This window comes from Notechis scutatus, chromosome 2 (genome assembly GCF_049901735.1).
Source record: "Notechis scutatus isolate UNSWTSFEM ecotype Mainland chromosome 2, rNotScu1.2, whole genome shotgun sequence".
Lineage (NCBI taxonomy): Eukaryota > Metazoa > Chordata > Lepidosauria > Squamata > Elapidae > Notechis > Notechis scutatus.
Window position 1 is genome coordinate 39,959,202 of NC_142010.1, and position 27,219 is coordinate 39,986,420.

Sequence of the window (27,219 nt, forward strand, 5' to 3'; positions counted from 1 at the left end):
TTTTCCATTGATAATTTTTGTGTGATTTTGTTTTCAGCACATTCAACTATGTAATGAACAAAGTATTTAATAAGAATATTTCATTCATTCAGATCTAGGATGTCTTATTTTTGTGTTCCCTTTATTTTTTTGAGCAGTGTATATTAAATATGTTTCACATTCCAAGGGAGGAAATAAATGGCCCTCTCAGTGACATCTCTTCTTTATTGGCTTCTCACAAAAACAGGAGTAACAAATATTTCTCCATTACAACTCCTACTCAAAGCATTTCTCCAGTGGTAGACTTGAGATACAAGGAGGAATTCAAGCAAAAGCAAAAACAGTTTTACCTAATGGCAGACAAAATTTCCACAACTCCTATCCCACACCCAAAAACAAATACAAGAAGCAATAACACCCTGTTGGAGTTTGATTTATATGCAATATTTTCCAAGTGTCAAACTATATTTGACAATCAAGTTTTGGGAACAGGGCATATCAGTAGCAAATTATCGTCTATAAACATTACTTGCTTTCACTAATGCTTCCTTGGATTTAAGACATTTTTATAGAATAAGGACACTCCAAGAAAATAAAGATAATTCACAGCACAGGCACCATTCTTCTGCTTAGGCTATACTGCCATTTGGCAGATTTAGGAAAACTAATTTCCTCTTACAACAGCTGAAATACCCAAAGGAAATAAATTGATCTAAACAGCCCAAATTACAATGGCTTTCTTTATCCCTCAAAGTTTAACTGCTATTTTCAAAATGAAAAAAAAAAAATCTGAAATATGAATTTATGTACGTAAAGTCAACATTGTCATTGGGTCTCAACATGTTTAAACTCTGCTTAAACTGAACAGAACAAAAATCTGAAGAAGCAGAAGATATAGACTATTTTAATTATTTATTTCTATTGAGTGATTGTATAGAATGTGGGTACAGAGACAGTTATTTTTAGATAACTTATTTTTTCTTGACCGCAGATAGCTAACATGTTATTGTTATTCCTATGAAAAATATGATTAGCTAGATTTTTCTAGTAATTTAGATTGTTTGTCATTGCCATGTGTATCATACCATTGGCTCTTACTGACAATTTTTTATGACTAATGCAAATGCTATTTGAAAATGTTCATTTTCAACCCCCCTCTTCCTCACAAGTAAAGAATTGTTTACCCAAAACTTTTGGATTGTTATTCTATGAGAAGAATTCAACCAGGTGGCCAAGGCAAATCTAACATTGAGTTTGGGACCAGAGTCTTCAGTTCTACAGCTACAGAGTTTTTTAAAAAGGGTATTATATTTGGATGGTAACAAAATCTGACAAAGTACAAAATACAGCTGAGTTTAATAATTACTAATCAGTGCTTGTATGGAATGTTGTTGCCCTAAAATGGTAGATTTTAGGCAACTTATTTTTTCATGAGAAAAAATGGTTAATCTACCTGAAGTATTATTATTCTTGAAGAAAATATTGTTATGTATGGAACATAATTTATTTTAACATTTGTAAATAGTTGTAATATGTTGCAGACATGATTCATTTTCTCTCTAATAGTCTAATGGAGACAGATCATGTTTTAAAATAACAGCATTATCATTATTACATTATCAATCTCAAAGTAATGGCATAAACATCCCTTTCTTGCTTTCTTCCTGCCTTTTGAAGTATATTTCATTCTGAGCTAGCTCTCTGAAATCTTATTGCAAGATTTAAAATCTTTATTACAAGAAAATTTATTACTAGTAGCATGGGCTATTAAATATAGAGTATTTCCAGGTACCTTTATAGTATAAAAGAAAATAATTTAGTTACATGTAGTGTTTAAATTTATAGATTGGATGACAAAAATAAGTTGTCATTTTTAAAGACATTTAGCTGTTTGCAAAGAATGCGCTATTCAAAAGAAAGATTTTCAGACTGTAAAATTTACAGTGAAATTTACAAGATGGATATAAAAATTAATCCGCTGTGTAATATGATACAATATTCTAATATTTTAACTGTGCTTTTCATTGTTGCAGGTATGTTACAGCAACTACATAAAATGAAACCTGAATAGCCTCTGTAAATTATAAGTATAATTTGATTTTCCCCCCTCAAAGGTGGAAGCAAAATGGCACAGATATTGATCTTAGCATGAGTTATCACTACAGGCTGGTTGGAGGCAGCTTGGCAATCAATAATCCACATAAGAAACAGGATATTGGAACATACCAGTGTTTGGTCACAAATTCATTTGGAACTATTCTGAGCAGGAAAGCAAAGCTTCAGTTTGCATGTAAGTTTGGGGTGGGGTGGGGTTGAAAAGCATATTTGATGTTCACATCCCTTTTGTGCAATTATTTTGTGTACCGAAAACAATTTACTAGGCAATTAAAATAGCAATAAAATTTGCCACAGATTGGATGAACTTGCTCATGTTACCTTTTTCATGTTCAGTTCCAAGATCTTTTTATCTAGTAAATGGCATTAGTGAAACAGATATTCAGGGCTTTGCAATAATTATCCACAGATGACGGAAAGGTCAAGAAAGATGAACACAAATTACTTTTTTGTTAATAGAGTTGTTGTGACATACCCTTCCTCACCCTTTTTTTGGAGGGTTTTTTTTTTTCCATGTCCAGATTGCTGTTTGTAAAATATCTATTCTATGCTAAGCAACAGGTTGGAAAATACAATAATCACAAAAGAATAATGATGTCCAGCGTAGTCCCATAAATGTCACCTTCTGTAATTACCTTCCTGACATTTAACCACATTAACAGGCATATACACTTCCTCACCTCTGCTTTGTAATTGGCACAGCATTGTGGTTTGCATCAAAAATATGCAGTGGTCCTTTCAGCATAGATATAGCAATACCTGGGAGTATGTGCACGTATATGTGCAAGGTTTTGTGCACTAAAATAGGTAATAAGATTGCTTATTTATGTTTTTTTCTTTGTATTACCACCTATCATTAATTACATATTCAAACGATAAGCATATTCTGATAAACACAAGTGAACATATTTTAACTAGAGATCGTGGTACATAAAAATTAGATTATATTCCCTGCTTTAATGAAGTGGACAAAAATCTACTTCAAAATGGTGAATATTTGTTCAGAATCCCTGGCAACACTGCACATCTTCTTTTAGCACAAATACTGTACCTTTAAAAAGATAATGTATACTAATTGTAACCATGCTAGCAGAGACAGGGAAGGCCAGAAGAAGTGTTATTAAAATTAGCACATTCTACCTCAATTGTTTCAGAAGTAATTTGGACTTTTTAATTTCTTTTCTCAAGGAGAGTGACCTTGAGGTTAGAGACAAAGCATTCAGGGGAACTGATTTCCTCTTCTCCACTGATTTTTGGAAGTTGCCTTTTGCTGTATTATACTTATGCTACAAGCTGTGAACTGAGATGGCAGTTATAGAGAACAAAAAAATGTGAAGTCTCATACTACCCAGTTACAATTCATTGGAAGATTTAACACCATTTTCATGCATTAAACAAAGACCAAAGTTCTTAATTATACTACATATGTTAGCCAGGTCTTCAAAGCAAGCATGCCTGAATTATACTTAACTACTGCTGCATTAAAAGTCACTATGAGCAATTCTCACTGATTTTCTCATCTTGTTTAACCTGCTCCTCCCTGCTCTCAGCTTCCCCACCACCACCACCACCAAATATTAGTGTTTATAAAAAATGTTTCCTTTTCTGGATTATATCCTGGGCATCTGATGAAGAGGACTATTATCTGCAGAAACTTGTGCAATAATATTTTGATTAGTTTTAAGGTGTGTTGGGACTCTTTACTGCTCTTGCTGGAAAAGTCTAAAGCAGCTAACTTTCTGAAAACTGTAACACAAAAATTGTTAAGGGAGCGAGGGAAAGTTAAGTAAATGTGTCTCTTTAGATGGTTGATTTGACCAAGGATTTTCCAAGAACCTCAAAACAATACCCATTGTCCATATCAATGGACTCAAAACAAGCAAGTTATATGAGGAGTGAATTCACCCACATCCTAGAAGTGAGCAGCTGTAGAATAGTGAAACGATAGAAACATTTCACTTAGAATTTTGAAAGAACATTGTGAGCATTGTCATAAAGGTGCCCTCATGATTAATATAGCCACTCACAAAATAAAAACTTACTCAAAGGCAAAAACCTAAAGTGTTCCTTGCTACTTTCTCAGCCTAGCTGAACATCCCAAAATGCTCCATTCCACACAATAGTTTTAACCATCCTTTCTGTCCTGGGCTGATAGGCAGATTCCCAAACAAAATCTAGGTTTCAGGCAAAACATTAGGTTTCAAGCATTATTCATTTTATTTTCTAGGACAGAGGTGTCAAACTCGCATCATCATGGTGGTGTCACATGATGTATTGGGACTGTTTTCCCCTTTGCTAAACCAGGTGGGGTCAGGACCAGTCTGTACATTCAGCCCATGGGACACCCCTGTTCTAGGGTATACTATAGCCATTCAGAAAGGAGGGGGAAGCAGAAACCCAGATCACATAGAATTACTGTAACTCCAGTTCTTATCTCCTTATACTTTTCCTAGATACCTAAGCTGAGTCATATTGGAAAAACAACTTGAGCTAATTAGTTGGGTTTTTTCCATTCCATTTTTTAATCTTTCAAGAAGAGAGTGGGCTTCCATCTGTCAGAAATGGTGTAGGATCTCCTGCTTGGGCGGGGGTGGGGGGGGTTGGACTAGATGACCTACAAGGTCCCTTCCAACTCTGATTATCTGTTATCTCTTAATCCTCATCATTATATGGACTTCTTCATACACTCAGACAGAAATGAGTTTAATTCTCATTAATAAAACATAGTTCTAAAATCAGTCTGTCACTATTTCTGCCATCAATATAACATTAATAATCAATCATATTCTGTTCCTATTATAAATGTCTCTGTCCTGTGAAGGTCAGACAAAAGAAAGCACCTAGAAAATGAGATCATGCTTAGATTATTATTTTTTTGGTACCTGTGTAAAGGCAATCCCTTCTGCCTATGTCTGCTATGCTTTTCAGCATTTTAATTGGACTCTAAAATAAGAGAATGCTGACAACTAAGTAGAATCCAAACTATTGGAGAACAGTCAAATTGGATGGAATGTTATAGGTCAGTTAGCCCAGCCCTTGTCTGACAAATCACTGTCTATTCTTCCAAAAATTCTACTTGAATTTAAACACATTTTTTTTTTAAAAAAAAGTCATTAAAAGCTACCACAACCTCACATTGAACAATGGTTCTTCCTTCTGTGCCATCCCACACTTCTGTTCCAGGAAAGTGATTATCAATTGCTTTCCTTCCTCTGAATATTTTCCTGGATACACAGATACAAAGTTAAAACATAAAACATAAAATGCACTTATATGTAGACTCAAAAAAAACAAAAAAAAACCTCGCCTCTCTGTGCCCTGTTTTACTTTACTGATTTACTGCTGAATTTATAAGGCTACACAAATCAACCAGTGGCACTGGGTGGTGTACAACATGCACCATCCTCCAACACCCTCCATACAAACAATGTCAAGTCATACAGGAAATGCAAAATGTAAATATGAAATATAGAATATAAAACAGTGACCAATCACCATAATAAAAGCATACAAAAGGGGACTCGATTCAACTGACTTTGTTGACAGTCTTCACTTCATTTAGCTAATTTTTTTTTGAGATGGAGAGCATCTGAGGTACACTGAAGTATTTCCTGATAATATGAGAATCTAAAGAATAGAAAAGCTCACTCCATTTATAGTATGGAAGGGTTCCTGGGGTCACCTTTGTTATTAGAATACAATAGCATTGCATGTACAGCATTACATTCCTCATTACAAATCAGAGAATTATACTCATCAAAAAAGATCCTGTTGCATGTGTCATGACTGACAAATCCAATTTTGTAGTTGCTTGTGGACAGGACTTCTCAGCAGTGGCACCTGATCTCTGGAGTGGTTTCAATATTGAAATCCCTTAGCGCACAGGTGTCAAACTTGCAGCATCACATTGCTGTCACATGATGTTTCACATTTTTCCCCTTTGCGAAGCTGGGGTGGGCATGGCCTGCACATGATGCATCCGGCCCATGGGCCATCAGTTTGACACCCCTGCCTTAGAACTTAGTATTATGGCAGTTTCCTTTATGAAGGTTTTATTTCATTTTCATTTTCCTCCTTTTAAATCAATATTTTATATAGTTTAAGTTTATCTTATTTTATGTTTTCAAACAATATTGTAAACTTCTTCAAAAACAGTTTACAATATAGTTTTAAAACTTAAAATATATGGAAAGCTGTGTAGAAAATCATCAACATCCTTTTTCCATTTTTGTGTTCCTACATGGAGATAACAGGGATTGAACATAGGAATGTCTGCATAATAAGCATTTCAATATTTAACTACAGTTGAATACATTTTTATTCTATGTCTCTGATTAAGACAGTCACAGAACTACCATTGTTTTGGTAGCTTTCAGTACTCTTGCAATTCTTTTTGGTTGCATCATTTGTTTTCCTATAGAGGAATTTCAGTATTATCTGAAAAGGTTGCCTTAGATAAAATTGGGAAGTAACTCTATTCTCACTTGGTACAATATATCGGAGGGAATAATTCTTAAAAGGTGCCAGATATGTAGTTAATAGCTTCAGGTAGCAGGTAATGGAAAATAATTCCCAGAATCATGTTATGTTCAATTCTGCTTTCTTCATGAAAAGTTTCTCCTAAACGAGCTTAACAAACAATCTGCATTAATGCCTTATATTTGGCCATCACAGACTTAATTTCTCCGCTGCCACTCCATATTATTGCTTGTAGGCAAGCTCACTGCCATAATTCACACAGCTCAATAGCTTGGCTCAGTTGTAGAAAACTAGTTGCAGGAATGTCAATTTCTGTGGTGGCTATAATGTGTTGTTCTCCAAGTTGCCAAGTGGTGATAAATCTGTATTCAGGAGTGCATTCGGGGTGAGTGTATCTAATCAATAAATGTGGTTATTTGTTTTCTCTCCCAATTAACTGGGTTAGGAATAGATTTCTCTTTCAAAAATACAGAGCCAGAGAAAAAGGGAACTTTCAAGCTGGCATTAAATGAAAATGTTTAATACTGCACTGTAGAAGATACATAGAAAGTCAACTGCATGTTGATAAATGCTTGGACTTACTCTGCCATTCACAATGTCAGATGTTATTGCAGTAGTGCTCAGATATGCTGCAAAATGTTCTCTCCACACTATTTCAATAACATTAATTTGGGAAGAATCTAATATGTAGCTCCAGTGTATACCAGCTTTGAAGATTAATGCTGTACAATACAGCAAACATTAGCTTAGAAAAAGAACTTCATCTAGATTATTTTCGTATATCAATATCCCACTGATGGAAACAGTCATACTACAATATCTCTCATGAAAAAAACAATAACATTAGAACTGAATAGTACTTTATCTTTGTACTCAGATACAGGGATTTGATTTCTCATTTATGCTTTGCTACTTTTTGATATCCTTACCACTTCAGTCATATTTCTCTTTCTTTTCTATGCCATCTTGACAATTTTCTATGTGATACATTTTCCTCATATTATATTTGTAAAGAAAATGGTTAAGGATTTTTGAATCAGTACATTGGTATTTCAATATAGAATTAATATATAATGATATTGCTATAGATTTAATATTTGGCCCTTGCGTTTGTCCTATTTTTGTGGTAGAATGTAATCCAGAGTAACAAGTGGATCTTTTACAGGGAGAAAAGAGACAACATAGCTTGGAATCTTTGGTGTGCAGGAAAAGGGTGGAGGCCAACCCCACAGCAGTTCACATCCAATAGTTGTACAGATAAATGCGTTCTTGGTTCCTTGGACCAGACAATTTGTAAGCTTTTTGTTTTATATTCATTAATTCTGCATATCATGTTGTCCATTTTAATATTCACATCCCATAAAATAAAGAATTAAGAAACATGAATGGAGCATTAAACTGGATAGCCAGTGCTGAACACTAATCACAAAATAAATCTACAAAATGTCAGCATCCTGGCACAATACAACAGACTTTCACCTCAAAAAAAAAAAATTATTACAGAAGCAATCGAAACTTTTAAAAAGCATCCTAATAATTTCAGTGAGGAGGAAGATTATCAACTATCACCTGCTTGGTGATTAGAAACTAGTTGTGGACATTCCATTCCATTCAACCCAAGCAAAATATGGCATCTTTTGCAGCATTCAGTTCAAATACACTCCGAAAAAGCTAGAAGCATGGCTACTGAAAAATCAGCACATATTCATTGCTTTTCAAAATACTACCCAGATGCCATTTCACAAATAAATAGCAGCTGTGAAGACTTACACTCTATATTTAGAAGCCAATTTCAAGTACAGGTTTTTAAATTACTAGATGACACAAGCCAGGATCACAATAATGGTCCTCTGCAGTGCAATAATGTTCAAAGGCTACATAAATGTATAGATGCATTGATTTCATGCTCAGGATTAAATGTTATCATCTGTGACAGAGTTTAAGCTTCCTTAATAAGTGTACAGTCACAAGATGAATGGAATTGATAAATGACAACTATAAACATTCTAGAACCAAGTGTGAACAGTAATATACTAGAGAAATCATTCTATTTGGAATCCTAATTTAGATATTTGAAAGCTTTTCTGAATTTACATATGCAGGAGTGTGACTTTCAGTAGGTTAAAAATAAATATTTGTCTTTCAACTTCTTTATGTATCAGCCTGTTAGAGAAGTTTTGTTAGTTTATAGTTTTAAATGTCTCTATGTTGTATTATTGCATCTAAAAAACAGGAGGAAGTGAGGCAGTGCGTGTCTGAATGGGTTTGTGTATGTATATGCACATTGTAATTTTAATCTCAATTAGATTATATGCATCAGGGATGTCAAACTTATGGCTGCAGGGTGTTTAGATCTGGGGGGAGTGCATCCCCGAAACAGCAAAGGACTGGCTTGTGGTGCCTCTGTCAGTGAAAAAGGAGTTCAGGGAGTCTGCATGTGGCCTCCTGGGGTTCCCTTTTCACTGGCAGAAGGCTAGCAAAGCAAACTAAAAACATAACAAAAGGAGAAATGTTTTCCCTTTTGTATTTGAGCATGCAAGAAGAGACAGGAAAAGAGAAAGGGAAAGAGGAAAAAGACAAAGAAAAAGAAGGAAAGATTGGAAGAGAGCAAGGAAGGAAAAATAAGGAAAGAGGGGAAGGAGAATGAAGAGGGAAGGAAAAAGAAGGAAAGGAAACAGATACTTTTTCATTCCCATTGTAAGAAATTAATGATCCTATGAATATTCCTTAGGTGAAAGTTACAATTTGGGGAGTTTTATTGATGAACATTAAAGAAAAATCCCTCATGACAGATAGGAAATGTAAAGTTTGTCCTAGGTGCTGTAATATTGCTGAAAGTTTTATACATTCTAGATATCAGCTATGTCAAGATGCCCAATACCATTTACGACTTTCATGGCTTTAATAAACTTGCTTTTGTTTTTCCCCATATAGTTTGATAACAAAAGCTTTTTGTGAGAACTTATTTCTAAAAGTTGTTGCAGCCATATTCTCATTTATTACATAATTCCAATGCAGATTTGCAATATTCATTGATGAATCCAAAACATTCTCTAATAATGATAGAACCGATATAGTTTATTCACTGCAAGAAAGAATTCATGTTCACATTTCTTTCCTTCATGGTAATCAACTGAAAAGTCTTTGAGGCTATCAAATGCTCTGTCCTGGCTATAAATTGTCATATTGAGCTGATAATCTTAAGAATCTCTCACAGGAAGCTTTTGATTTAATTGAATCTTTCTATAACAGTTTGCTGTCAAACTGTAAATTTATGCTTAGTTTTTTCTATCTTTTTAAAATCCTTTTTTTGTTTTGTTATCATGATGAGTTAATATTTATTTTGCATTTTATATTTCATTCAAATTATTAGGCAATCACTTGGTGTTTATTCAGTTTTAATTATTAGGTATTCTCTTGGCATTTAAATGGAGAAAAAGGCAGGTTAGAAATTATTTTAAGCATCTAAGAAACTTCTCCCCAGTTCTCAAGCTGTGGTTATTGGGTGTTCTAAAATTACAGTGCATATATTAAAAAGACTCAGTTAAATGAGTTTGTGGTTATTAAAAAATATAATGAATCTTTTTCAGGTAAAAATAGAGAGGAATATAATGATAAGAAATGGAAGGGGGGATATAAGAATGAAACAAAAAACATTACTTATAACTATTCATGGTGGGTAAGAACAACAAACCTGGTATTATTTAAAACAACCAATTTGTCTAGCACGGGAAATGCAGCTTCTGCTAATATATGCAAATCACTCTGTCTCCATCACTAATCAGAGAAAGGGATGATGGTTCCTATTTAACTCAGTTCACTTCTATTGCCATATGAAAGGCACTTGTCTGTCACCTACTGTGATTTTAGCTTGTTAATTTCAAGAGATATTGACAAGTGCTTTAATTCCCATGCAAGATTAATGGGCTTCACAGGGAAGCAATCCCCCAGAGTCAGACAACCCTTTCGCACTTGCAAATTGTCCACATTGTAAAAAGCTTTCTCTTCTCTTGTAAACAGGGCTGGAGCTGTTTAAAACAAAAAGGAAGCTTTTGTTTGGCATCACGGGATGAGTTTTCAATGGGCTGGCTTGCAGAGTAAGCACAAACATTTCTCACTGAGAGGAAGTTGTATTATTGAGGCTTGTTGCAAATTGCTCATCAGGAAAGCAGATGAAGTTCCCGAATAATCCTCCCTCTCTCCCCCCCTCAGTTATTTTCAGTGTAATGCTGGCAAACATATTCAGTGAAGTTTGGATCCTACCCAAAGACCAAAAGTACTAGAGGGAGTAGTCTACTATATATGCATAACACAAACTGCATTGAATACTGCTGGCTTTGCAAAACCTTGACTTCCATTCTGCAAATGAGGTGGTAAAATATGGATGAGCTGACAGAGAGAACATTCAATTCTCTCCCTTCTTGTAGGTGTTGATAGGTCCTAAACTCTTAAGTCAGAAGACAGGATTTTTTTTTCTTTCCAAAAAAAAAAAAAAAAGGGGGGGGAGGCTTTTGATCCAGACTCGGTGGTATCTCTTTTTTACTGAATGTGTTGAGAAATGTCGCAGATTCTAGTCCCGGAGTGCTTTTCGTTAAAGTAACATTTGTGAACTTGATAATCTAGATCTCAAAGTAAGAAGGAAACTCTTGCTGAATTGCTCACTTTCATAGTTATGCTTCATAGTTTCTTAACTGTGGGAAGAGAAAACTAGATATTAGAGAGGCATGATAAACTCTGGGTTTTGTTCAATTCAGTGGTGGGATTCATTTTTTTTACTACTGTTCTGTGGACGTGGCTTGATGGGTGTGGCAGGGGAAGGAAAAAATTTCCATTCCCACCCCACTCCAGGGGACTGATACTGTAAAATCCTATTCCCTCCCACTCCTGGGGGAAGGTTATTCCAAAATCCCATTCCCTCCCCACCCCACTAACCTGCTTTCCAGCTCTGTTTTCCTGTGCAGGGTAACAAAAGAAAACCCAGACGATCAGCTAGGACTCAAGAGGCAGAGAATAGATGGGAGTGGGGCCAGTCAGAGGTGGAATTTGCCAGTTGTCCGAACTACTCAAAATTTCCACTACCGGCTCTGGTCCAATTGCATAAGTGTTGAATCCAAATGTCAAGGTTCTAGTTCTTAACCTGTGTCTCTCCCTTCACACTGTAGGAAGTTAGCATGCACCTCTCTCCTAGAAAATGAAATATTCTAGGAAATATTTAAAAAGCAGAATATTATATACCTTCCTGGATGAGAAAAGGAGAAACATGCTCTTGGAAAGTGGCCCCCACCTTTGTTAATAGCCCCAGCAAGACAAAAGACATTTTATCTACAACACAAAAGACCTTCAGCTCCAGGGTGATGGGATTAAGATATGACCCTTCAGAATAATAGGATTAGCCTCTACCCATCTCACCATATGGCACCTGGAAGATTACATCACCCAGCAAGATTCAATCAAGTCAGCAACAGAGTTATAAATCTTGCTCCCTTTCTCACCCATGTGCTTTTTTGCCAAGGACCTCAAACCATGTGGTCCTGCTGTCCACCATTAAACCAACTTTCCAAGCAGTCACCATGTTTCTTCCCCTGTGGAACTGAACCAAGATGGACATTTCTTCCAACAACACCATACTTCATATGATGTGACGCTTCCTCATATATTGTCTGTCTCTTTCCTAGGATTTGATTAAGGGGGGATGGCCAATAAGCAGAATTCAGGCTACAAGGATAGAGCAGAGAAAGAGAATATTATAACCACAGTAGATAAGAAGTGTTTTCCAGGTGATTGCTATCAAAAATACTGTATGCTTTTATTTCCCCATTTAAGACATGAATCATAAGCCTAACATTAAAGTAACATTCATCAGCAAGCATTGATTTCAGAATCCAGCCATGGACTATCAGAGTTTACCTTATTCGGTAAGGGTAGGTTTTCAGTAAATGTATAGAGGCTAATTACATCTTTGTCACTTAATATTAAGGTATAACCTGATACTTGCAAGATGGTATGCAAATTTAACAAATATATGATTAAATCTAGCACAGAGCTTTAGCCTACAACGTTTTCATTCTGAGGGTACTAGTGTGGGCTACCCGTACTTTCCTAAGTCCAGAAGCAGATTGCATTGTCCATTAAAAATGGACTCCACTCACATGTTTTTAAGCCTTGGTTTGAACTTTGTTTTAACCTGAGCCATCTTAAGTTCTTCAGAGTAATATTCTCCAATACTTCATTGCAATCTAATGGTAGTCTCAGCTTTAATTGGTTTTACTTTCCTGAAGGTAGTAGTTGCTGTAACATATAGACTATGTTACTACTTATCTCTATGAAGCTGATCTATCATTTTTTCCTTGCTAAAACTTATCCTGGACCTAGCCATGCAAAAACAAGTTTTCCTTCTGTTGCTGTTTTTTTTTTTTACAATAACATCAAAGCAATTATGATTCCATAAGGGGGAAACAAAGCATCTGCTTTAGTGTCAACTGAGCAGGAGGGTGAAGGCATCCATGTATACAAATGGGAAAGGCAAGGCAAGGTAGAAGGAATAACTTAGGAGAGAACAATGAAAAAGGAAAAGGCAAGCACCAGTAGGTCCACAAGAGAAACAGTCATCAAGAATGCCTTTCTTGTACAGTTGGGAAGGACAAAAAACAGCTAATCTTGCAGTGGCCACAGTCCAAACAATGGACCAGCCTTGTTCAGTTCCCAACACACTGGAATCCAAACTGGGATTTCTGGAACTGGCTTAAGATATAGATGGGAACTGCATGGGAAACAAGTAACCTAGGCCAGAGTGCAGAATTGCATTGCAGCTGCATTTGAATTGCTTCTACTTTTCTTTTTCTTTGGAGGAAAAAAAATCTTCCAATAAAATAATTGATTGATTCACAATCTTTGCAAGAGTTCTAGAGTAGTTACATATTATTCTCTGACATTTTAAAAGAGAGTTAACTGCTGCTCACATCATGGCTCTCACATCTATGTTGTGTTTGTGAAAGCAATTTAGAGGTGATGTGGTCTTGCCTTCTTTCCGAGGTGCTGTCAAGCATCCCCAATAGTTGTGCTATTTTTTATTTCCTAATCGAATATTAAGTAGCTCATCTCTACTTAGCTTCCAAGCCTAAAGTCAGCCAACCTTTGTTTCAAATTGCAAATCTAGTTTTTCCCTAGTGAGTTGCTGCTCAGCTATGAATTTGTGTGAGCCTTTCCTAATGAATGCGATCATTTTTAGTTGTATTTAATGTGTAAAAATGTTAGTCATAGAGAAATCCTTTCTAACCAAGGCATCCTTCAATAGCTAACTGCCATGCTGATGTAAGTTTTACTTGTGCTTAGCAATAAATATTGGGAAAATGAATGTAGTCAGCTCAGTTATTCTGAAATGCATGTATGGGAACCTTCCCAACTGGCTTTTTACAATCCAATCTGAATGCTAATAGGCTATCTACATATTTTAATCTCATCTTGCCATATCAGATTTAACAGATAATCAGAGTTGGAAGGGACCTTGTAGGTCATCAACCTCCCCGCCCAAGCGGGAGACCCTACACCATTTCTGACAAATGGTAGTACAATCTCTTCTTGAAAATCTCAAGTGATGGCGCTCCCACAACTTCCGAGGGCAAGCTGTTCCATGGGTTGATTGTTCTCACTGTCAGAAAGTTTCCCCTTATTTCCAAGTTAAATCTCTCCTTGTTCAGTTTCCATCCATTATTCCTTGTCTGGCCTACAGGTGCTTTAGAAAATAGCTTGACCCCTTCTTCTCTGTGGCAGCCCTCAAATATTGGAAGACTGCTATCATGTCTCACCTGGTCCTTCTCTTTACTAGACTAGTCAAGCCCAGTTCCTGCAATCGTTCATTGTATGTTTTAGCCTCCGGTACCCTAATCATCCTGGTTGCTCTTCTCTGTACTTTTTCCAGAGATTCAACATCTTTTTTATAATGTGGTGAACAAAACTGGATGCAGTCCTCTAGGTGTGGTCTTACTAAGGCTTTATAGAGTGGTATTAGTACTTCCCTTGATCTTGATTGTGTCCCTCTGTTAATACAATTTAGGATTGCATTAGCTTTTTTGGATGCTGCTGCACACTGCTGGCTCATATCTAGCTGGTTGTCCACTAAGACTCCAAGATCCCTCTCACAGCTACTGCTATTGAGCCTGGTTTCACCCAGTAGATATGCGTACTTTTGGTTTTTCTTGCCTAAGTGTAAGACTTTACTTTTCTCTACATTGAATTTCATTTTGTTAGATACGGCCCAGTGTTCTAGTCTGTCAAGATCCATCTGGATCTTGAGTCTATCTTCTTGGGTGTTAGCTATTCCTGCCAGCTTAGTATCATCTGCAAATTTGGTAAGTTCCCCTTCTATTCCCTCATCTAAGTCATTAATGAAGATATTGAAGAGTACTGGGCCTAAGACGGAACCTTGTGGCACCCCACTGCTTACTTCCCTCCATGTAGACTTAGACCCATTAAGGACTACTCGTTGAGTACAGTTTGTCAGCTAGTTGTGAGTCCATCTTGTGGTGGTGCTATCTATTCCACTTTTTTCTAGCTTACTAAGAAGTAGGTTGTGGTCTACTTTGTTGAATGCCTTGCTGAAATCTAAATATATTATGTCCACAGTATTTTGCTGGTCTACTAATTTAGTCACTGTGTTGAAGAATGAAGTAAGATTGGTTTGGCATGATCTGTTTTTAACAAACCCGTGCTGACTGCTAGTTATTACTTTACTTGTTGCTAGATGTTGGCAGATCTGGTTTTTTATTATCTTTTCCAGTATCTTCCCAGGTATTGATGTTAGGCTGATTGGTCTATAGTTTCCTGGGTCTGGTTTTTTCCCTTTTTTGAAGATGGGAACCACATCAGCTCTTTTCCAGTCTTCTGGTAGTTCCCCGGTGCTCCAGATAAGGTGCAGTGGTTCTGAGAAGACCTCTGCCAGCTCCTTTAAAACTCTGGGATGTAATCCATCAGGCCCCAGTGATTTGTGTTCATCAAGATCAGACAGGTGTTCTCTTACTATTTTTTTTGCTTATTTTAACTTTTATTTCTGGTCTGTCTTTTACAGTTATGTTTTTGGTGGGTTGAGCTATAGTTTCTTTTTGCGTGAAGACAGAGGCAAAGAATGAGTTAAGCAGTTCTGCTTTCTCTCTGTTGCCTGTTACTTCCTTGCCATCTTCTCTCTTTAGTGGACTGACTGTTTCCTTGATTTTTTTCTTGTTATTTATATGTTGGAAGAAACTTTTTTTATTATCTTTGACTTTTGTTGCAAGTCTTTGTTCATTCTGAGCCTTTGCTATCCTGACTTCATCTTTGCAGATTCTGGCTATCTGCTGATATTCTGCCTTAGTTGTATGTCCTTCTTTCCATTTTTTGTACTTGTTCCTTTTTTCTTTCAATTTGCCAAAGAGATCTTTGTGTAGCCATGCTGGTTTCTTCTTGGATTTCTTGTTTTTCTTTCTCAGTGGTATTGTGCTGGTCTGGGCTTCTATGAACATACTTTTTAGAGTTTCCCAAGATTCTTGAGTTGTTTTCCCCTTTAGGATTTTCAACCATGGAATCTTTCCCAAGTTCTCTCTGAGTTTATTGAAACCAGCTCTTTTAAAATCCAAGACTCTGGTGTCATTATGTTCTGTTGCTTGTGTTTGTGTTATGTTGAATTCTAGTATGACATGGTCACTCTCACCCAAGGTTCCTGCAGTTTCAACTCCCTCTATCACTTCTTCTCTGTTTGTAAGAATTAAGTCCAGTATGGCTGTCCCTCTAGTTTCACCCTCTACCTTTTGGACAACAAAGTTGTCAGCTAGGTTGTTTAGGAACTTATTTGATTTCTCACTTGGTGCAGAATTAGTTTTCCAATTGATATCAGGATAATTGAAGTCTCCCATTACTATTGTTGTGTGTTTCCTGCATATGTTTGTTAGTTGGCTGGCAAAAAGGACATCTATATTTTCTGCTTGATTGGGTGGCCTATAATATACACCTATGGCCAGTTGAAAGATGCCCTAGTTGGAAGATCTTCTTCCTTCAAATAAATAATATTTTGTAATGATACTAACTTTTTAAAGACTCGTGTTAAGATTATTTTACTGAATAAAACTATCAGGGCAATAGCATGGTATTTTTGAAGTAAAAATGAAGAAATGCTATTGTAGAATCATCATTATCATCATCTATTCACCCAACAAATATCACTGTTTTTGATTGGTTATTTCCTAGTGATTTTGTTTTAACCAAGAGCCTAGGATACATTACTGTAATAAGTAGTAAGTTCCAAGTAAGAATATTTTTGCAAATTCTAGTAACTTTAAAGACTCTCAGATAATTAGTGAATCCCTGTGGTAAGACCCCAAGAGCTCCAATTACTATTGATATTATAGTTGACTTTTTCTTTTAAAGTCTTTCAACTTCAGTTTGTAAATCCAGATACTTCATTACATAGTTCATGTATTTTTCATCAATTGTCTCCTACTACATCTATGAACCATGCCTTTTTTCTTTTTAATATTAGTAATCTCTTGTATTGTATTTCAGGTGTCTGAAAAAAATCCCAGGAGATCTTGAACTTCTAATTTTCAAACACTTGTCAGGTGCAAGGTCCCAGTAGATTTTGTTAATAATAAAGCCAAACTTTCTATATAAACTCCAGTGCACAATTTTTACAATTTTATTACAGTGATGCTTCGGCAGTTTGGGCAATTATGCCACAGCCACTAATGAGGTGGACTACAATTTCATTTTTGATTTAAATCTTTGGAATATTCCAACAGTTCAAAAATGTTCAGTTTTGGCTTTGATGATATTTCTTTGCATATCCTGTTTCTGTGTTGCCATGACTGTTCCATCAGTTTCTTTTTAAAGAAATTCGTGAAAACAATATTTTTAAACCTGATTTTCCTTCACTATCACAGATATATTGAGCATGAAAGATTAAGATTTCCTAGCATCAATTCAGATTTAGGTGACTTTCTTTTTGTCATAATCCTTTGATGTAATGCTCACCACAGGTGCCCCCAACAAAAGTGACGTTGAGTTGGCCACACCACCCTAGCTCCCCAAGCTCAAACACAATCCTGTTGAGGTCCTCAATGAAATCTAGTTTGACACTCCTGCTCTAACTTTTTAACTTTCCACCAGAATGGTCCCTTCCTGTGCCTGATATGGTCACTTGAAATATATTTTTCTTTCACTTTTTTTTACTTGTAACAATTCCTCCCCATCTTTACTTTTGGCAAAGTAGTGTCTGTCAACTCCTTCAGTGGAAAGCATGATTCCCTTAATTCTCTTGTTTTTCTACCAATTCTCTTGTTTTTCTACCAATTCTCTTGTTTTTCTACCAATTCTCTTGTTTTTCTACCAAGTATATCTAATTCAACTAGTTGCCAATCAGTTATACCTGCAATAGATCAAATAACTTGAATGGCCCAAGTATTTATGGCTTTAATTATATTCCCTGCATTTAATTTTCTTTCAATTTTGTTTAATTTGCTTTCTATAATTATGGATATAATGAAATACAGTATTCTTTTTAACTTGCTCACTTAATAAGTCAGAAACTTCCATTAATCCTACATTTTCCATCATTCTTCAGGTGCCAATTGTTTTGTGGAAATCATAATCATCGTCAACATCATCATCTGTATATTTTATTTCTGCCTTTTTCTGAACATTACCAGAGGTAGATTTAACTCTATAATAACTATTGAATATTAAGGTTTTAGATCAAAAGCATAGACCTATTCACCTCATGGCAGTCAAACAGACTGGGTTAGAGAAAATAATTGTTTTAAAGAAACACAGAGAAGATGTGTCTGATAATTACGATTACTTTGCTATTTTTGGTGAGCAGAGTCATAAAATTGGAAGATGCCCTTTGGGCCACTGTCCAACTCCCTGTTCAATAGAGGAATTCAGATTAAAACATCCCTGACAAGTGGTTGTTTTCCCTTTGCTCTTACTATTGGGAAGCTCACCAGTTCTGAATTTCTTTAAGGTTATGTAAGGATTCACCTACATGATCTGCTAATTCCATTTCCTATAAGTATTTTGTATTCCCATTTCCTCTAAGTTTTTTGTAGAGCGTTATTGGCTTTTTCTCTTCCCTATCCTGTTTCCCCCCCCCCCCTCTCCTGATTGGAATTATTTCCAAATGTATTAAGAAACCCCAACAGGTTTGAGGGAGCATGAATTGCAGGAACATAGAATATAGAATGTTCTTTATTCTTTAGTGTCTGTCTCTTGATAGTATTCAGTTGTGGAAATTTGAGGCTGCACACTGCTGATATCCTTTGAAGTCTAATATTGAGTCTACATTGAGGAGCCTGTGATGATGTACACGAGAAAAGTGTGTGTGTGAGAGAGGGGAGGGGGGTACTGTGCAAAAGTCTTAGGCCACCATTAGATTTGTTGTAGTAGCATTGGTATAATGACTATATATAATTATATCTCAGACTCCCTACTAAAATATAACAGAAAATAAAGGAAATTTGTATGAAGTATTCAAAAACAAGAAAAAAGCTGAAAAGGGGGGTCGGTTTCCATAAGCTAAAGTGGCAAGTATGTATTGTGACCTTACCTTACACTTAACAACAGCAGACACCTGGCTCCCGTAAACCTAAATGTAACAGAATGTAGCTAACCCTGTGTATGTTCTATATTTTATATTTTATATTCTATATTCAAAATGACTTCATAACACTCTTTTCCACTGATCTTCTGTCCAATGTGTGTGAGCTTTAGCATATCCTTAGCCTTAGCTTGTTCCCCTTCACAAAAGAGGTTATCTTTCCACAAAGACCATTCCTGATCAAGCTTCTTCAAACTGTAGAAGGGTAAACTTGATATCTTACCTTTGGTTTGGAAAGCAGAAAATCGATTAATTTTATCCTATTGTGGGGAACACCTAATATATATTCTATTCTTGGATCAGTTATTTAAAGTAGTTAAACATCAGAAGACCTATTCATTGAAAAAGATAACCATGTACATTTTACTTCCATTGATAGGACTTTATTAATAACATTTACCCTATATAAAACAACTACCATAAAAATCATAACATAGTCTCAAGACAGTTTTCTTTTTGGAAAAAAATAGCAGTAGTATTCTCTAGGTATTGTTAGGAAGAAAACGTCTATAAGTCTCAAAGCAGTTAGATTTTTATTGATAAAATTTAATATTTGTGAAGGTTAAATGCAATCTTTTTATTTGCTGTGTGGTAAAGTTCTTTTTATTGTCCCAGATTCCAATAAATTCTTGAATGTAATATCCCCATAGCCACTAGAGCTTTTCATTTTGTTTTTGATATAATACTCAAAAGATTTGAGAGCTAAAATGAAGGACAGGAGAAATCGATAATGAGTAATACTATCTTTTTATTAGTGGAAAATTAGGAGAGGTCTATACCCATGATAAATTAAATGATTAAAACAAAGGCATCCTGATATTTACAAAAAAACTTTTCCCAAAAAACGAACTTATCTAGGTATGTTCGATTTCACCTTGCCCCAAACTCCAACCACATTGGTGGGGTTATAAGACCAACACAGGTAGAAGGGTCCACTTAAAACCATTTTTAATATTTTTCTTCCACAAAAGGACTTTTCTTAGGGATTTGCATTAGAAGGTTATTAGATAGTAATAAAATAATTATATATTATTTACAACCATAGAAGCAGTTTTTGGGAGCCTTGAAGCTAAATCCTTGTTAAGCCTTTAGATGGTGTTTAATCCTAGGACCTTCTATACACAAAGCATGAATTCACTAATTCACTGATCCTTAATTCATGATAATGATAATGAATTCAATACAATATTCATCAAAGCATTTTAAAAGTGATTATACAGTAGACAACTAGCACAGAACACATAATTGATGATACAGTCAACAATTTTAAGTTAGAAGAAAAGACTTGCTATACTGTAACAGACATATTTGCATACTCACACACCCATATATTATTGCCTACAAAAATGGTCTTCTAGAACAAAAAATGAGAGGGTTGAGGAGCAGAAGAATTCTCCAATGGAAAGTTATAATAGGCTGTGTCCACACTGAATATATATGTATGTATATGTGTGTGTGTGTATGTGTGTGTGTCTGTGTCTGTGTGTGTGTTTACAGCAACATAGAATCAAGCAATCTTGAACATAAAATAGGAGCACCTTAAACTGTCAGAGAAAATATGCTGGAATCTCAAAAGATAATGATTAAAGTAATTGCTGATGCAATGAATATCATAGTTAGCATGGAATTGTTTTAAGAACCCTTGTTATTCACTTGACATTTCAAGTGCACATTGATATAGACAGATATGATTCCACTTGTTGGATTCTTGTCTTGAGAATATATTGGAAATATATTTGCATTTCTGATATTATGGTTGAGATTTGCCTAAAGGACAAATAACTGTATTATGTCTCACTGAAATCAGTTAGGCTTCTTAACTCACTTCTTATAACTAATAAATATTATACATTTGAATTGAATATATGTATGCATGTATGTATATGTATGTGTGTGTGTGTGTGTGTGTGTGTGTGTGTGTGTGCGTATATTTTTTTTCTTAAGTTTTCGCGGGTATTTATATGTATGGTATTCAGCTTTGTTCGGGTATTTTCTCACGTCATTATAGTTGTGCTTTTAAAGTTGTAGCAACGTTTCGGCAGAATCTCATCTGCCATCATCAGGCTTCTGTATATTGTTCGTCTGTGAGTCAGACTTTCACAGCCATTTCTGTTTTAAATTTGGTGCTAGCCTACGCTGTGCCAGAATCGTTTTTTTCTTCATCCTGATTGGTTGGGAGTCTTGGTCTGTGTTTATTGGTCTTGGAGTTTGCTGTGTTCTGCTTGACGTGGGAAAATACCTGAACAGAGCTGAATACCATACATATAAATACCCGCGAAAATTTAACAAAACATACATACATACACACACACACCTGTATGTATGTATGTGTGTGTGTGTGTATTTGAAGAGTACCTGAAAAGTTTAGTGAATGCAAAATACATAAAATATTTGAATATTTCAATCTATCTGTTTCAACCTTAAACCAATCCATAGCCTTCTAGTTACATGTCTTTGTAGTAGCCTCCAAACTAAACATGTCTATAGCCATCTTAATGCTGCCCTTGAAAACCAGAAATAAGTAATCAAATCCAATTGTGTTCTCCTTACTTTAAGGAGATTTTAAGTTTAAGGCAGATTATTTATCCTTTTTCTTAGGATCTTCTTCAGGTGTTGTACTAGGCAGATAAGATTAAAGAGTTGGGCAGTCTTGTGGAAATAGAGTTTCTCTTGCACAATCTCATTTATTTTCTAACAAAGACCAAGCCCTTTAAGAAATGATGATGATTATGATGATTATGATTATGATGATAAGAACAGCACCACAATGTATGATTTAATGGGTTTACATTTATATTGCTATTTATTTATTTATTGTATGTACATCTCAACTTTCAGCTAGGAGTCAAATGCTGTACAAAGTGTTCTGTTCTTTTCCCCATGCAAAACCCTGTATAATAGATTAAACTAAAAGAAAATAACTATCCCAAAGTTATCCCATAAATTTCCATGGCTGAGAGTAGACTTAAACCTGGGTCTCCATGCTATCAGCCCAATCCAGCAAGGGGCACCAAACCAGCACCTTACCATGGCTTTCTAGACAGGACATACTCAGATAAATTTGGTGAATAAATGAAACCTTTGTACTTTTTAAAAGTACTGTCCTGTAAAACATCCTGGAGACTGTTGAAAATCTAGTGTATTTGTGAGATTGAGGTCATATGCATTTGTATCTATGTCAATCAGCAAACAGCTTCTCTCGCGTTTAAGGACCGTTTGTACAGTATATAATTAGCATCACCAGGTAGCATAGATTACAAATGGCTGCCTCCTTGAACACCAATGATGAATTGTTGATACAAATTTTAACAATAGGCATGCTTAGAAAATTGTTAGGTTTCAACTTTTATGTTACATAGCCTCCAAGTGAAAAATTGTAGTATAAGCCAGTATATTTTAAGGTTATTGTTTGTGACAAAATACACCATTTATGTAGAATACACATAATCAAATACATTTAAGGAAGTCCTCTGATAATTCTTCCTTTTGTCCTTCCAGAAGATAAAATTCTCTGGCAGAATTATTTCTTTCCATTTTTGCATTATTCAGTAATGAACTATAATTACAAGAATGATAATTAAAAATTGAGAATGACAAAATATTTATAGAATAAAATCCAAAGTTTGAACAAGTGTGAAATTGCATTTATTCTGAACAATTGTTTGTTATTATGCAAGGTGATATATTCAACTTGCTCTAATTATCCATAATATATATGAAAGACAAGCTATCTAACAATCTATTCTAAATATGTTAAGATAATTCCTAAAGTTACTAATTGCATCTATCAAATATTCCTTTCTAAGTGAAATTGTTTGACTCAAACAACACTGTCACCATTGCTACTTTTATCTTTATCCTGCCTTTTTAGCACAATGCATAACATTAACATAGAAGTAGCAGTGCCGAAAATTTGTATGGTAAGTCCTACACAGCAGGATGTCTGTTACTCCAAATATTCTGTATTTTAGTTCCAAACAAGTCTAATTGCTGTCATCAATAGAAAAGATCTATAAGAAGTGTAGCCTTCAAATTATCTACAACCTCATCTCTTCTTTTCTTCATTTTCTTTTCTACTTCATGCACTCTGTTGCAAGTTTGTGTCAGAACTTATTTTATAACATATATTTACTACTGTAGGTGACAGGTTCACTAGTGAAATATAGAATAGCAATAGTGTCTTTACACTCACTTTTCAATACATTTAAGAACTTGCACCTTGCTGTTGGTGGTCAAGGGATTCTTAGTTGGAAAGAACCCCCCCCATTACTACATAAACCATGAAATGAAGAGAGTGATGACCATAGTTATGTTTTCAAGCCCTATTGCTATTATGTGTCAATCACTTAAACTCCCACATATTGAGTGGAGTCATATGATTTGAATTTGATATTCATATATGGATCAATATTTTTTATTAAAGTCATCACCATTAAAGTTAAAATATTATTGGAACAATTCTGCAAGTATTTATATATGTCAGCACTTCTCCATATAATAATAATTGTTATAAAATACAGAAAAGTAAAAAAGAATTCAGGGCATCCCAGAGTCTTAAAAGGTCTAAATGGCCATTCCAATCTGTATAAGCTGGGTGACTCTTTGATTATAGCATGGGAAGAGAAGGACTGATAGACCCAGGAGGAGGGGTGAAAAGAGAGATCAGCCTAGAATCATTATATAGCCATAAACAGATATTAAGAAATATCAATTTGATAGCAATCAGCCCAACCAAGATCAGAAATGTCACATTTGAATTCAGTGCATAATTAGCAATCATTAGACTTTCTTGGAAGGGGATTGCATAAACAGTGTACCTGTCAGGTATCAAAGATCAGGTCCACATGTGAAGATTTTATTTAATTGGTTTAGGAAAACTATATATAGATTTCTAAATATTAATCATTTGGAAGATTTTCACCTTAGGAACAAATTTTCTTTTTTTAGAAAGAATTTTTTTTTTTAAAAAAATAATAAAATAAAATTTCTTTTCTTCTAAAAAAGAAGAAAATAAATTTTCTTCTTTTTCTTTTCTTTTTTATATAAATATTCCTTTAAATAGATTGTTAAATACTGTGTCAAGAAATTGAAGAAAACAACTGAAACTCTCTTCTGGATGCAGTCAGTACCCGGCAAATCTGATCATCGCTGAATTGAGCAGCTGGTGGCTCTATCTTGAGAGCCAGTCAGCTATGATGATTTCCAGCAGAGCCCTGAAGATGAATTGCTCCATTTTTAATTTAGAAATGAAGGGCTTAGCTTCCTGTTTCAACAATACTCAGCAGTTAGGCATCTTGATTAATGCATCTTTGCCCACAGCCATATAGAACTAGGTGGCTGTCATCACTAAAATAAATGGCAACTCTCCATGTTTAGTTTATAATTTGCATTTGTGCCCAAGTTTCCACATTTGACATAGCTAGCATAAATTAACCAGAACTCTGACCAACTGATATTAAAGTTAAACATTTTCCAGCTATACCTGTTAAGGGTAACAACCTCTAAAAATTAGGAACATAGGCACCTTCCACGATGCACTAGTTGCCTTTCAGATTTTCAATGCAAACTTATCAAGAAACGAAAAAATCAAGGGGAAGGGCACATCTTATCTGACTAGAGAAGGTTTGGAAAATCCTTATGAGAGTTTGATTTCACAATATAAGCAAAAACCAAATCTGACCACTTCAGAAACAGATGAAAACACCCCCAAAAGCCATTAAGTAGGGTAGAATGAAAAACTGCACGTAAAAATATTGGTCCCTGAGTTTTATAAATAAGGCTAGTTCTTGATTAATATTATTTGCTGAAATGACTTTAGTAAATGGTACATATTCTCAGTTCTTTTTCTTTGTAGATTTATCTGAGGATTCACCCACACAGAGATCATAGTGTGACAATAGAAATACCTGCACTCATAAATAGCAATAGCACTTAGACTTATATACCACTACATTACAGCCCTATCTACATAGTTTATAGTGTCAGCATATTACCCCCAACAATCTGGGTCCTTATTTTACTGACTTCAGAAGGATGGAAAGCTAAATCAACCTTGAGCTGGTGAGACTTGAATGGCCAAACTGCTGGCAGCCGGCAGCCGGCAGCCGGCAGCCGGCAGCCGGCAGAAATAGCTTGCAGTACTGCATTTTAACCACTGTGCCACCACAGCTCTTAGAATAAGCTACATTATATGGTGCGGCCATTCCAGAAAGCTATATAGGTGACTACTAGGCAGTAATGGTTTTTCCTTTTCAAAGCCCAGGCTGGAAAAGCATAGCTCTTTACATGTAAATTTTTCCACACTTTCCAAACCAGAAGATTCTGCTACTAGACTAGCCATTTCAAATCATGTTTATAAAAAAAGTTCTACATATAGGTCTATTGACCACTAGATATTCCTACTGATGGAACTGTAAGAACTATGATTTACAGGCCCTGGAAGAACAGATGTGTCATCATGGGAATAAGCTCTTGTATGTGATAAGAGGAGTTGCCTTGCAGGATCCCTATGAGATCCCAGCTATTAACAGTGCACCACTTTCCTTCTTCCATGAGATTGATATGTCCATATCCAAACAACAAAGAAATAAACATAGTCATGTATATACTGGTCTATAACTATAATGAATATTTGATTTGGTTTGACATTGTCTTGAAAGTGTAAAACCAACAAACAAAATGGAGAAAAAAAACAATTCTGAAAAGAGGGAATGCGGTAGAATTTCTTTTAAAATTGAGATAGATGTCTTTGGCCTTTGATGTACATCTAGATATAGCAACTTAAGGCATCTATTTCAACTCTTAATCCCTTCCCAAACATCCTAAAATAAGGTGATAAACAAATCAGACACCTGAGTTGAATCCAAGAAGAAACTTCAGAAATCACCAGTTTGGGAAAAGCTACATCTTTGGAGATGATACTCAGAGAGTTCGACCAACATCTGGAAAGAATGTCCCTGGGCTGTTCCAATCCATTTCGAAAGTAGACTGAGAGATTAACCCTATCCCATTCCCTTAGTATGCTCTGCCAAGAGAGTAGGACATTGATGTAGCATGATGATTTTACATAGCTGAAGAGAAACCAATTCTAATTGTCTTCTTACCAGCTGCCCTTTTTGATCCAAACTAACAAAGACCAGGAAACAGAGGCTTCTTTGCAATAACATCTCATTATTACGAAACCTTCTTAGAATTGTTCTGTTTTATTATTTCAGCACTCTGCAATCCAGTCAATTGAAGACTGAAAGATAAGCTTCTAATGCCATCCATTTAATGTTAATTGTGGACATTAAATATCAGTGATGTGGGAGTGGAGAGAATGAGAGGATGGAAAATACGTTTTCTTTTGTATGTCAGATTGTTATTCCCATTAATGCTTATGGAACCACATGAGCACACAGAGGAGACAAATGTTTGTGTACTTTGCATTCGTACAGCTCTCCCGATACAATTTTTCATCACCTAAACTAAACACTCTAGCAATCATTGTGGATTTGCACACCTTTTGGGGAAATGCATTGCCAGGTGATTAGAGCAGATTGTTTATCATTTCCTAAATTCATTGCTCTTGCCATTTTCTATTATTATACTCGTTGTTTGGAATATTTAAATTAAGCATTAGGAATTGTTTTGGTAAGGGCTTTGGAACTGAATACAAAATTTTGCTTGGAAGAACAGCTCACCTAGTACCTGTCTGCCAAATCTTTTCTTAGGATGATACAGTGGTGTTACCCCAGGAAAAGGCTCAGTTATTTTAGGGAGATAGAAGTTGAGGGAGAGAGGATGAGGGAGGGAGAGAAAGGGAGAGGAGAGAGATGATAGGTAGACAGACAGATGATAGATAGATAGATAGATAGATAGATAGATAGATAGATAGATAGATAGATAGATAGATAGATAGATAGAACAAACAGGTGGTTAGACAGATAGACAGACATAGACTGAATGAGAGATAGATAGATGACATATGTGTGTGTTTATATATGGAGAGAATGTGGAACATATGCACTTTATATTATACACGC

At 35.4% G+C, this 27,219-nt stretch overlaps 1 protein-coding gene across 1 annotated transcript in view; it reads left to right on the forward strand.

Annotated features, from left to right (window-relative positions):
* Window positions 1-2,051: 2,051 nt before the first annotated feature.
* Window positions 2,052-27,219, forward strand: part of LOC113417959 (contactin-6-like) — a 137,876-nt gene continuing 112,708 nt past the window's right edge. Inside the window, exon 1 of the mRNA XM_026676589.2 lies at window positions 2,052-2,269. Within this exon, the coding sequence (XP_026532374.1) occupies window positions 2,128-2,269 (142 nt within the window). The 5' untranslated portion in view covers window positions 2,052-2,127. The remainder of the gene's footprint in view (window positions 2,270-27,219) is intronic.